A 13,327-nucleotide genomic window follows, 5' to 3' on the forward strand; every position below is an offset into this window, starting at 1 on the left:
TTCACCAGAGGGAGTCTTTAACTTTCTGCAGTCAAATTGAAAATCTTCTCCTAAAATCTAACTACATTAAAGTCAAATATTCAAGAGAAGTAACACTGATCAAAGCACATTTTTAGCAGAAGGGGACTTCTATAAACAAGCAAAAGAATTCTGTTACCTTCAAAAATATTTGGTCCTTCAGAAAGACTCCTCTCCGAAAGTCCATAAATTACTGTTAAGTTGGTATTGACTTCAGTATTTTGACTGAAAAAAGAACATAAATCAAATAGTTCCTCTTTTCCATTTGGTGCTAGATTATGAATCACTTCATTCTTTCCATTAATAACAGGAACTGAGCACTACCTTTTTATTCCAATAACAACATTCTTCTGTCAATGAGGGTGAAATTTAAAAGCAGCATCAAATAGGTTTACTTAGTGATCTACAACTCAACTAATATTTTAATAATCAATTGTCCCCTCTAACATGTTCTACTCACCATTAACACCATTAACATGTTCTGTTTAACAAATAATAAATCCTGTATCATAAAGAGTCAGTAAGACCACTTAGTGCAACACATACACAGCACATATTGAGTTAAAGTTCCTTTTCTTACTCAGCAATACACTGGCAGCTTAATAAAAACTGGATGGAAAATTTTCCTGCTCACATGTACCTCCGATCGCAGCCTTGCAGACAGACCTCTCTTCTCTCACCAGCAACTGAGAAACCATGATGCAATTAAGGATTTTAATTTTCACATCTGTTATAATCCCATGGATACTGTGTTCTCCGGCAAGAAAACCTAAAGTAAGGGCATCTTTTTGGGGTTTAAACACTTTCTTGCTAAATGGGTGAAAGAGATGCATAGTAGTCTAAGTTGAGAGGAAAAGTGTAGTTAAGGTGTAAATTTCTTCTTTTTCTAGAAGGAGGTTGTAAACATTCCTGACTATGGTTTATCTGAAGACTCAGGCACGGACCCAGCAGTATCTCCGAAAGCCGAGGGTAAGTTTTTGGGTTTTTTTTTTTTTTTAAACAGATAGTTTTCGACAACTGGTTAAAAGCTGGTTATGCAACACTTGCTGAAGCATTCTTCCACATTTTTGTGAATGTAGCTAAAGCCCATATTATGTAATAATGGGGCCGATCAAGTGTCCTCATCTAAACGAAGTGTGGCGCATTTTGTGCTGCATAGTCACACTGCCGAGACTGTTTAGGTGACTTATTCCAAAGACAAATGAGGAAAACCTGGTTCTGTCAAAACAATCAGATGAACAGACAATGTGGTCTTTTCAGAGCTGCCGACATGTCTACTGTGCGTCTGCCTGAGTGGATCTGTGTACTGTGAGGAGGTTTCCCCAGATTTGTCAGTCGTCCCAGCACTGCCAAAAGAAACAGCGTACCTCTATGCACGTTTCAACAAAATCACCAAAATAAAAAATAAAGACTTTGCAGACTTGGGTAAAGAAAATCCACTATATTATTCCAATCATTCTGCTCTTCAATGAATGCATCTTTAACCTCTGTTTGTTTTTATCATGCAGCTACATTACGAAGAATCGACCTAACTGGGAATCTCATCGCTGAGATAGACGATGGAGCTTTTTCAAAACTGCCCAACCTTGAGGAGCTCACTCTTGCAGAGAACAGACTGACCAAACTGCCTGCGCTGCCCAACAAGTTAATGTCTTTCAATGCGAATTTCAACAAGCTGAAAACCCAGGGTGTAAAGGCAACTGCTTTTAAAGTAAGTTGGCAAGTTAGTCCACTGCTCTCCTGTTACTTGTCGCAGAAATGATCTTGTTGCATGGCGTTGCGCACATCTTATATGTCAAGTAGGGATATTTTGTTGTTGCAGAAACTCACAAGACTGGCGTATCTTTACCTTGGAAACAATGAACTGACAGCAGTGCCCCACCTTCCGGAGTCTCTTCACGTTGTGCACCTGCATGTAAGTCCACTTGTAATTCACTCATAGAGAAGCCCTGAAGAAACAATCAGATGTTTTCCGTCTGCCAGCAGCATCTACACGACCAGCCAGTAACGTGTTCTTTCTGTCTCCTGCAGAACAACAAGATCTCAACAATAACGGATGAGACATTCTGCAAAGGTAACTCCAGCCACTACATCCGCACCAACATGGACGAGGTGAGACTGGATGGGAACCCCCTGAAGCTGTCACAGCATCCCAACAGCTTCATCTGCCTGCAGTCCCTGCCTATCGGCTGGTACAACTGAAATACAAAACAGCATGCTTTCAGCCGAGGTAGACCTTGCAGAGAAGTTCTATGCAAACTAAGCAAGTGCAGGGCAAAGATGCAGATAGTTTAAAGAAAGCAAAATAATAATAATAACTAATGCACAATTAAGTTCTTAAGAGACATTTTATATACTCAATAAATCAATTAAATACTTTTCATAATTAAATAGAAATCATATAAAGATTTCAGCAAAAGGAAGAAATGGTGTTTGTTTTTTGTATTTTGACAGCAATATCTGCCTGTATTTAACACATCTATGCAAAACCTTTTAAACTGTCCCTAAACACAAATGCATTTTTGTCTTTTAGATACAATCTGACTGATTTGGCTTTGCCTTAGCAGGTACTATGCAATGCACAAACTCACTGTCAAATCACTAGTGAGACGTTGATTATCATGAAGAGATGAGACCTTTGTTGTGATATTTTCTGATGACAGTTGTATTATCATTGCAGTTTTGCTATTGTTTCCTTAACTGAAGACCATATGAACAATAAAACCTGCATGCTGGATGTGATTTCTCCATCAGCTTTTCACTTCTGACTCCTTTCATAATGTCCATAGTTGTGACACAGTTGCCGTAACCCAGTAAGGGATGGTGAGAGTCCAACAATGTGTCCTTAGATGACACATGTGCAGTCCACATTGAAGCCCACCTTCTTTCACTTGGCTGCAGGCTCTTTAAGAACTATCAAACCATCTGCTATCTTCTGCTGGTGCTCCCGCTCTGATTTTTTTCTTCGGTAGACATCATCTGGAAAGAAAAAATAGTTTCAAAAGACTGAAACATGGTTCCAGTTAGAGCTGCAGTGGTACATATGGTGGACTATTGAAAATACATTCTAGGTGGTTAAGGCTTGGCACTTATCTTTTATTTACAACAGCCCTTTTTCACAGCCTTCAGTTTGATATTTCATAGTAGAAAAACCACAGGTGTTACTACTTAAAATAACAATGGCTCTGTTCAAGTGTCCCAGCAAGCCGTCAGAGTGAAAGTGACCCGAGTACGCAAAACCGACCTTTTCCTCAGCAGACATTTTGGCTCCCTACAGCAGAAAAACAAATGAAATTCGATATTGGCTCCATACCACTCAGGTGAGCCAGCTCCAACGTGCTGGTGGCTCATTGAGAAACTAAACAGAACCAAGCCATCATTAACAAAATTAGTTTTACCAGTGTTTTTTTCTTTTCTGGCGAGTCAAAATGTCTGCCTTGGAAAAAAATGTCTATTAGTCATTTTTTGTAAGTGTGTAAAATGCCACAACAAATGTAATGTAATAAGGAAAGTGCTTTCAAGCTGGGCAATGTTGAAAAAATTTATGTTTCTGTTCTCTGTAGAGAAAAATATCTCTCTGTATGCCTAAATGGCCTCGGAATTTTATGGGACAAAATGTGCAGGGTGGGTTGGGTTTTTCTTCTTTTTTTAACACAAGAGGATTTTGAATTCTTTCCCATCTGGAATAATGGGAATGGGTTCAGTGAGAGTAGAAACACTCAAGGGTCCTTTTTCTTTTCAGTCATTTAAACAGTCTACTCTTTCCAGGTACAGCTACAGACATATCAGTGCAAAAACTATAATTTGTTTGCCTCAAAGTACATTTACTCAAGTACAATCCTTGTACTTGAGTAGTTTCTTTTTAAGCCACTCTTATGATACCTCCACTCTTTCAGAGGGAATTTTTACAGTTACTTTAAAGATTCAGAATTTACATGTAACTGAACTGATACGGTGTGATACATTGTTTATGCTATTCAACAACAATACATAAAGGGATTAAAATTAGCTCCAGCTCTACCAAAATCCATCTAAAAATAAAATCTGTTGATAGATATGACATATATTTGTCAAATCTGTTGATAGATATGACAAATATATGATAATAGTTATAGGTCCAACAATTAGTCAGTTAAATATTTGTTAATCAAAGAGCAAACATTCTGTTGATAGAAGCATTCATTTTAAAAAAGGTATTTATTAAGCTTGACTCAAGTCTCTGAAATGTTAGGATTGCTGATCTTTCTCAATACATCTTTGTAAACTCAAAATTATTAGTTTTAAGTTGTTCAGGACATTTTTCAATACTTTCTATTTTTGTATTAACTAAACATGTAATCAGTTATTCCAAAAACAAGTAAAAGAGAATATTCTACATAATAAGGGCTTTTATCTGTAGTATTTTAAGAATATACTTGTGTACTTAAAAAATTAGACAAAATATATTTACAGGAACTCAATGCAACCAAAGTGAACAGGCCTTTCATGACTGAGACTAAAATCTGTATTTTTGATGACAGACTCAACTCTCCTCGGCAGGTCTGAGACCCGTGTTGCTTAAATATTTGGAGAGATGTTCTGCCATTCTTCAGAGACAAATTTATTCAACTGCTCTTTGCTTGAACACAATCCATTTAGGTTAGTGCATGGTGATATTTTTAAAGACTCTGAGCAGAGAAAAATACTCCAATTCCCACTGATAACCTCTGTGCCAAGTCTGAAGTACTTGCCCATCTGTTTTTCAGAGGTAGACTGTGCAAGTAGCACACTGTCTGTGGAGTCATTTTAGGAAGACAGTAACTAAGGTTAGTGGCATTCTCACTTGTTCTGTACCTCCTGATCACCGCTGCAACTGTATTTCAACTTATTTTTCATTGGCTTAGTTGGTATCTTGCATCTTTGTGAAGTCTCATTCATTCATTTCTTCTGGCAATTCTATTGCAAAACTGAATTTAATTTCAGCGATCACAGGTTTTCTAACTTGTGCATCACAGGTGTATTCACATTCTCAATATTTTTTTAATATAGCCTTTCAAAAAGTATTGGATTTTGATTTCTCTCAAGTGGTCAACTGAACAACATCACATTTATTGAAAGGTGTACTGTATGGCTACAGCTGTAAATAACAAGTGTGCAGTCTGATCATTACAGCTTTAATGCTACAAAAAGTTGTCTGATTTTCCGTATTTCCTGGTGGCAGCAGTGAGAAAGAAAAAGGGAAGGCTGCTGGAAGGTCAGGGGAAGTGTTGTGACTCTCAGATGTATACACAAGCTCCGTCTTCAGAAGGTGCCCCCGCTGTAAACTCGTGGTAGACACGTTATACTAAAAATAATTATCATGTTGCTTAGTAGAAACGTTTGACATTAAGTGAGGCAGCTTTTCAGACGGATAATTAGTTCTTTATTCAATTTTAGTGAGCTGGAAAGACAATTAAAAGTTTTGCTTTTGTTAGCTAAGTGCTCTCAACGGCCATTTCAGGTAGCAACAGGCTAACGGTGCCCACATCATGCTAGCTTAAGCAAATGTCGTCACGTTTGATTTTCTATGGAAGAGACGCTTAACTGTCGGTTCACACTTACAGAAAGTCTCATGTCCTATCCTCACGTTGATCATGATCCACTCCATGACTCCACCAATGCAGAAAAAGATAGGTAGGAATCTGTACGCCCCGAGACGACGTTTCCCGGGGACAAAACTCAACAAATCTCTTACGGTTTTACTCCTATTAAACATGCTGGCGAGTAGGGATGTACAAGCTGTGGCTCGACAAACTGTCCGCAAACTTGAGGTAACCTTTTGAGAACAAGCGCAAGCATGGACTTCTTACATGTCCTTTGCAAATGTTATGAGAGCAACGCATATGAGAGAGAGGGCTCGTTTAGGGACATGGCCTAAACCAAACGTGCGGAGTTCTCAAGAATCCAGAGACGAACTAACGTCAGCGCGACGCGTGTCATAAAACGAACGCACCCCGGAAGAATCGTAGCATCCGGGTGTGTCGTAACAAGAGGACGCGAAAAGAAAGCTCAAAATACAGATTTATAGTCCTGTAGCGTTGATAGTTTTGCTATTTTTTGGTGCATATGTTAGTGAAATACTTCAATGGGAAAAACTGTTTAGGAATTTATTTATGAAAAAGAATAAATGAAGTAGTTTCTGGTAATATTTTGATCCATGTGTACAATGGCAATACAGAATGTGTATAATATATGAAATACATTATGGTTTTTATGGAATGTTAAATATATGTTCCTTAAAAAGACCACTTTTTCAAGATTGGTAATTTTTTACATGGTCTATGTTGAATCAATTTGAATTGTTAACAGGCATTAGTTAGTCCTATGTAAAGACTTGGGCAGCGTCATCTCTACATAATTACAGTAGGAATATATTATCCAAAAGCTTCTGGCTTTCTGGCTTATAAAATCCTGTTAAGTATTGAAAATCAGTCATTAAATCCATCTGTTGATCCTGAAGCTCTGACTGTGTTTCAGACCACTGACTTAAGAGCAAGGATTCCTTTAAAGGTCCCATATGGGGAACATTCATGTTTATTGTGTTTCATATGTCTTCAAAGAAACTCAAAGATGTAAAATAAAAAGCTGTAAGAATATGAAGACACTTTGTTCTGCTATTCCTCTGTGCTGTCAATCACAGACGCAGAGTGTTCTTCCTGAAGGGAGCCAGGACAGCAGCAGCTCAGCAGCATTTAAAGCTACAAATACTGAAACAGCCATTTTAGAACAGGGCTAAAACCAGGGGTTGTACTGTTATTGTAAAAAGGAAGGATTTTTGTGGTATTTTGAGCTTTAAAAAATGAAAGACACATTCTGGAGACTGTCGTTAATTGGCTGAAAAAGAAGCCAATATTAGACCTGTAAAATATGGTCATGTAGAGAAAGTACAAATGACACAAAAATGTTCTTATAAACAGATAACAGACCTACAGTATGTATTGTATAACAGGGACACAAGGCTAACATCTGAGTATACATTAACTACTCTATATCCATACAAATAGCTCTATGAGCTAATAAAATGGTGCTTTTTATAAGTCTAAATTTTATCTATTTCTCACCTGAAAATACAAAGAAAAAATATTAGGCTGTTATTTATATACAGTTACGGAAAAATTATCAGACCATCCTTGTTTTCTTTAATTTCTTGTTCATTTTAATGCCTGGTACCACTAAATGTACATTTGTTTGGAAAAATATATCAACAAAAACAGCTCATAAGAGTTTAAGAGCTGATATCAGACATTTTCCATGGTTTTCTTGACAATAACCAAAATCACTTAAGTTTACATCAATAGCTATGGCATTGTACTGCCAAAAACGGTGCTTTTAGGGATTCCATGTTTTCTTTTTTGCCTGTTTTAGTCACATGATACACACAGGAGTTAGTACTTGATTGCATAACCATTGTTTTTGATGACTGCAGCCATGCGTCTTGGCATGCTCTCCACCAGCTTCTGACATTGTTCTGCTGTCGCAGCAGCCCATTCCTGTAGCACAAATTCAAACAAATTTGCTTTGTTTTTGGGCTTGTGGTTCTCCATTTTGCATTTGATGATTTTCCACAGGTTTTCAATTGGATTTAGATATGGTGATTGAGCAGGCCAAAGCATGGCTCCAATGTTCTGTTTCTCCATCCAGGCTTTTACTGACCTTGCCATGTGGCAAGGGGCATTGTCTTGCTGGAAAATCCAGTCATTGGAGGCAGGAAAGAGTTTTCCAGCTGATGGAAGAAGACTGTTTTCAAGAGTAGCCCTGTACATGACCTGGTTCATTCGTCTTTCACACAATTGCATTTGCCCTGTTCCACCCAGACTGAAACAACCCTTGATCGCCACTGATCCACCCTATGTTTTACTGTAAGGGAAAGATAGTCTGGTTTGTAGGCTTCTCCAGGCTTCCTCCTAACCAGTAAGTTGACTGGAGTGAGCATCAACTGAAAATTGGATTCATCACTGAAGAGAACCTCAGCCCAATCATTAACAGTCCAATCCTTGTGATCCCCAGCAAAGAGTAATCAGGCTTTCCGCGGCCTTTCAATGACGAAGGGCTTCTTCTGTGCCCTGTTTGACCTCAGACCAGCTTCAAGAACTCGGGTTTCCAGCTGTCCTTGTCAAACAAGTCACATTTCTCCACAGTGTTCACTCATTTTTAAGGTCCCTGGAGGTCTGATGATGATTCCTGACACAGGAACAGATGAGTGCATGGTCATCTGGTGGGGTGGAAAGACGTTTCCTGCCGCGACCAGCTAGCAGTTTGGTAGTTCCATGTTGGGCTTGTTTTTTCTTGGTGTAATGAACGGCCGTCTTGGAGATCTTCAGTTTTTTCGCTTCCTGTCCCTCATTCATGCCAATTTCCAGCAGTGCCAAGATGGCTGCCTTTGTGGTTTCACATAATTCTTTTGTTTTAGGCATTATGTGAGAAATGACAATTTCTGAGTTGTGCTACGGCTTCATGCAAGCAGGAAACCACTCTAGACCTTTGCATGTGCAGTGCTGCTTATGACATGAAGTGGTCTCATATACCTTGGGAATACAGTTAAGCTTAAGCATGTCAAATAGGACATGAAGTATTATGTAATCAGCTGCATTTTTGTCGTATTCATTGTATTCTTCAGGTAATATACCTTTAGTGGTACCAGGCATTAAAATGAACAAGAAATTGAAGAAAACAAGGGTGGTCTAATATTTTTTTCCATGACTGTAGAAGAGAGGAGATCTTATTTTTCATGTCTTTAATCTGTTACCTCTCCATTATATTATTATTATTATTACTACTGCTACTACTATTATGATGAACACACTGAAATAAATCTTTCTGGGTGTGGTTGTTTACTCATAAAATGAATTCATGGAGATGTCAACATGTTTCACATTTCCCAGTGCCTTCTGTATTAAAATTCAATTAATGGTCTCCAAAAGTAGGTCATGCGATATAAATCAAATAAAGCCATAGGGTTGCCCTGACATACAAAAGAAAAACACAAACACTAAGATTATCTGACAATGCAGTTTAACAGTTAGAAAATTCATACAATGTATTAAATGAACCCTCACAAACACATTATTTACACCCAGTGAATTGCTATAAACTCAAATATTGTGTTTTTAGAATTTGTCACTACACTCTTGTGAAATATACCATCTCCTCCAAGTGGCTTTAAAAAACTGGAGTGAACTGAATGTGACTGGAAGTGGTTGGATGTTTGAACAGCTGATGCACCATCTGTGACTGTAGTGCAAAATATCAGTGAAAATGCAAAGCGCTCCCATAAAGTGAAATTAATGAAATCAAATACACAGATGGGTTTATTTTTGGCTGGGATGACCAAACACATCACTGTTGATATGAGCTCTAAAATGAAACAGTATGACATATTATTGTAAAACACACACAGCAGATACATACAGTATACATACACAAGACACTCAGACACATGCAACAACTACTAGGGGCTAGAAATAGTACCATAGAAGGGGATAATAGAGACCCAAGAGACTAATTTTAAGATCTACTCTAAACTCACCAGAAAACTACTAGGCTAAACATAATCATAAGCTGCTACAATTATTATAAAAAGTAAACTCCTGACATCTTGGAGGTCTTGTTCAGTGTCTTGAGTTCAAAATGTGACCTAACTTGTGACCAAGACAGCTTTTACAATCTCCTCTTTTTCACGGTTTCCTATAAAATTGTGGTTAAAACTTATATTTACGCATGTTATTATTAAGATCTGATACCGTATGTAGGCACCAATCATATTTACTTCTTTATCACTTTATTATGGGTTTCTTAACCACTATTATTCCTATAAAAATCAATCTACCCACATTGGAGCATCGCTGTGATAATACAGTGTCCTTAACCAGACTACTGAATTACCTTCATGGCCTTTCTGCCTCATATGAAATGCTGTTTTTAGTTTTCAGACCTTACAATCAAAGACTTATCCATTTAAAAGAAATGTCTAATATGTACTTTGCAGTACTAATGAGAAAGTATTGTGCTTCAACAGGTGAATGAATCAAGAATTCACATTTTCATAGCTTTTTTGCCATCTGGACTTTCAGCTTTGTGCACTATTCCACATTGGCTAAAGCAAGAAAAAAATCATTGTTAGTGATACATGAATGAAACAGAGGTCAATTTTGTTCTTTTTTGTCATCAGGACTTGTGTAATATGAAGACAAATTTAACAGCAGTGCCACCGCTGTGCTGTGACTCAGTCTTCAACTTTGTGAGCTGGTCTACAGAAAGTCCAATGATGCTCCACCGTGTTCTCATTTGCACGCTCGCTCATGTGATGCACACGTGTGTTTCGAATGGTGAAACCTTGTTTCATTATATAGTCCATGAGGTGAACCCTTAGGGACACCTCTTGATGATAGTCACATGGTCCGAAGGTGAACGACACCTGGCAGTCTCTGGTGTCCATCATGTGTTTGTTCCACTTCGTGAAGTTGTTGGAAATACCCTCCAGAAGGCCGTGAACCTTGGTAGTTATGGTTAGCTGCGTGATGATAACAGCAACTGGATTTGAATATTTTGACAGTTTCCGAGTGCTAGAGAGCTCCACGACCTGCTCGAAGATGTCGGGAGGGTACAGCGGCTTGGGATCGTTAAGGCACTGGATCAGAGGTTCGATCTGGTAGAAATCTGCCTCTTTCCTCAGGAGGTCTGTCTCTGTGAAGTCCACAGGAAGCGTAAGCTCAGATGTCCGCAGGAAGTTCAGGATGTACCGGAAAAGTGTTCCATCGCGATCGATGAAATAATTTCCTTGGGAATCACGTGTTGTTGGGAAATCTCCCCGGAACATGGCACCCAGCATGGAGTCTGGATAGCGCTGCAGGGTGGATAGACTGGTGGTGTACAGGTGGCCTCCCACATTTAACGTAACAGGAGTAGTCATCTAGAGGGGGAAAGGACAATTTGTTAAGTTAAAGTAGTTGATAATGTGAACAGCGAGAATATCAAGTGGAAAGTGCACACCTAGCTGAAGTCTTGAAATGTAACACAACTCTGCATTAAACATTAGTGTGTGGTGCTGTGCTAATGAATTGTATTGCATCAGTACACTCAACACAAAGTACAGTCTCAATGTGACATCAGCATCACTAAAAAAATTGAACATTCTGGCTTCTATTAAAGCAGGATTTAATGCCTTGTTTTTGACTGCATTAGATTTAGTTTAATGTAAACTAAACTGGAAATGGAGTGAGTTTCAGCAAAGTCTGACATCACGCTGATTTCGAGTCATCTCTTACCCTATGGCCCCAGTCTCCATTATCCATTTGTAGAAGAATACCCACTTGGTCAGAACCAAAGTAGAGAGGCAACAGATAAGTATTTTCACCTGAAAAAAAACAGTCACACTTACATGAGCTGTAACAAAGTTTCAATATGCAGAATAAGACAGACACGGTCATGTAGCCATAGTCAAATACTGCGCTTTTATTACAGATAAGAGCTTGCATCATCTCTGTGAGCTTGTGTTAGATTACATGAACCTGGGGGTTGCTTTGTGTATACATGAACATGCTGTATTCAACAGTAACAGTGATGCCATTTACAATCACACAAAGCGAGTTAGAATATTTTTAAATCTGGTGTGGATTCATGGTTCTGTTAAATCAGACTGTAAATGTTGGTATCCGTTGGGGATCTTTTGATCATATTGCATTATCTGCATCAGCAGATGAGTATATTTGAACATTTGTATTTCTATAACAACTACCAAACTCCACAAGGGGGCTACTAGTCTTCTTGTGAACCACACAAAACAAACTTTATAAAATCAGGCAAACAACAAATGGATCAGGAAACCACCAAAATGAGTTGAAGCACACAAAAATGGCACAAAATGAAAACAAAAAAAGTTTCAAAATTCCTAACGTAATACCCATGTGAATTTTTTTTGACTGACCAACTGCTTTTCAACCAGAAATTAATATCTTTTTTAGAGGGAAACCCCTTGGCAGGTTTATAGACTGTTGGAGTTCTATAAAGAACAGCTTTTGGAAATAGTGTTATCTGATGACCAGTGCTCAATACATGCATATTATGTCACTTAAAAAGAGTTTTTAACAAAAGAAGCTTGGTGATGCACCTCAAATTTGTAAGCCAAGAAAGAACACTGAAGAACTAATCTGGTTGCTTAATTTTGAGATTAATTGAATTGTTACTCAGAAGCTCTTGCCAGTACTGACAGGTGTGACCAAACAAGGTCAATCAGAACAACAGAGCAAAAAAAATACTTTGTTTTTGAAAAACAGAAAATTCCCTTTCCCATCATGGAAGTAGCGTGATCAATCGGTTGAGAATTAAACAGTACATTAATCAGTTAACAGCCAGTAGTGACTTGATGTCCCATCTGCTGGCAAAAATGAGTGCAGTGGTTTAAGTAGGACGAGTCCTATTGCCAAACAAACACAATACATTGGGCTTGGCCAACGTTCACCTCATCTAGTATGGTAAGACAATGGTTCAAAGTAGCTACTAGATGACGCTGCTTGGTCAAAAACTATTTCCAATTTCAATAATAAACTAGAAATTATCTGTGTGTAGAAGTCAGGATTGAAGAACAGAGATCATATAATGCCTCTTACTTGAAACTGAAACCTATCTGTGATGATTCCTTTGAAATTCACATTTTGTAACTTAGTCTGCTGTATAGCAACCCTTCAACTATTTCTACTGGTTTGGTGAACGCGTGTGACGCCAACAAACCAATATTTGCTTTTTAGGTAATATTCGGAGCAGCCACCCAACCACAGTCCATTTTACTGCATTTGCTGCGATGAAAACGAAGAACGCTGGCTAACGAAACAACAAACTGCATCTTAAAGTTCAATTATGTTGTTATTAAGTTGCAAATCCAGCGTGGGTACACTAAAGTATGTAGCGTCCAATATAAGTGCTACACTGGAAATGTTTAACGTTTAGCCGGCTAACCTAGCTAATAGCTAGTTTCCAGCTAACAAGCTAACACAGCTAGCAGTCCATGAGCTACTAGCTGCGGTTACTACTAAGGTTAACACCGGGACCTTAATTAGACTAACCGGGAGTTAAATGGACGCTAAAACGAAGGCTTACCGGAGCGTTTTGGCGTCTACTTGTGCTTTTTGATCCAGTATCAGCGGCCTGCGGTTTGCATTTAACGGTACAGCCGGATAGTCATTGATGTCTGCCGCTGGTTTGCCGGACAGCTGTGCTCGGCTCCAGGCTGCAGCAAAACTGCGCACACACGGAGGGGGAGGGAGGGAGGAGGTCCTGCTGCAAGCACAGGCACCTC

The 13,327-nt window shown here is 38.6% G+C and overlaps 3 protein-coding genes across 3 annotated transcripts; 1 reads left to right on the top strand and 2 right to left on the bottom strand.

Annotated features, from left to right (window-relative positions):
- Window positions 1–633: 633 nt before the first annotated feature.
- Window positions 634–2,755, top strand: ognb (osteoglycin, paralog b). The gene is made up of 6 exons (XM_023298705.3): window positions 634–792; window positions 909–987; window positions 1,279–1,443; window positions 1,527–1,729; window positions 1,841–1,933; window positions 2,050–2,755. Exons 1-6 carry the CDS (start codon window positions 715–717, stop codon window positions 2,218–2,220), a joined length of 789 nt encoding a protein of 262 aa, XP_023154473.1. The 5' UTR covers window positions 634–714; the 3' UTR covers window positions 2,221–2,755.
- LOC111588348 (ubiquinol-cytochrome-c reductase complex assembly factor 5) lies at window positions 2,348–5,936 on the bottom strand. The gene is made up of 2 exons (XM_023298707.3): window positions 5,599–5,936; window positions 2,348–2,997 (listed from the first exon to the last, which is right to left on the bottom strand). Exons 1-2 carry the CDS (start codon window positions 5,750–5,752, stop codon window positions 2,906–2,908), a joined length of 246 nt encoding a protein of 81 aa, XP_023154475.2. The 5' UTR covers window positions 5,753–5,936; the 3' UTR covers window positions 2,348–2,905.
- A 3,390-nt stretch (window positions 5,937–9,326) lies between these two features.
- kctd6b (potassium channel tetramerization domain containing 6b) lies at window positions 9,327–13,277 on the bottom strand. Its single transcript, XM_023298723.3, has 3 exons — window positions 13,129–13,277; window positions 11,301–11,389; window positions 9,327–10,945 (listed from the first exon to the last, which is right to left on the bottom strand). The coding sequence occupies exons 2-3, from the start codon at window positions 11,325–11,327 to the stop codon at window positions 10,259–10,261; spliced, it is 714 nt and encodes a 237-aa protein (XP_023154491.1). The 5' UTR covers window positions 11,328–11,389; window positions 13,129–13,277; the 3' UTR covers window positions 9,327–10,258.
- Between the last annotated feature and the right edge of the window lie 50 nt (window positions 13,278–13,327).

The sequence above is a fragment of the Amphiprion ocellaris genome, chromosome 8 (assembly GCF_022539595.1).
Source record: "Amphiprion ocellaris isolate individual 3 ecotype Okinawa chromosome 8, ASM2253959v1, whole genome shotgun sequence".
NCBI lineage: Eukaryota > Metazoa > Chordata > Actinopteri > Pomacentridae > Amphiprion > Amphiprion ocellaris.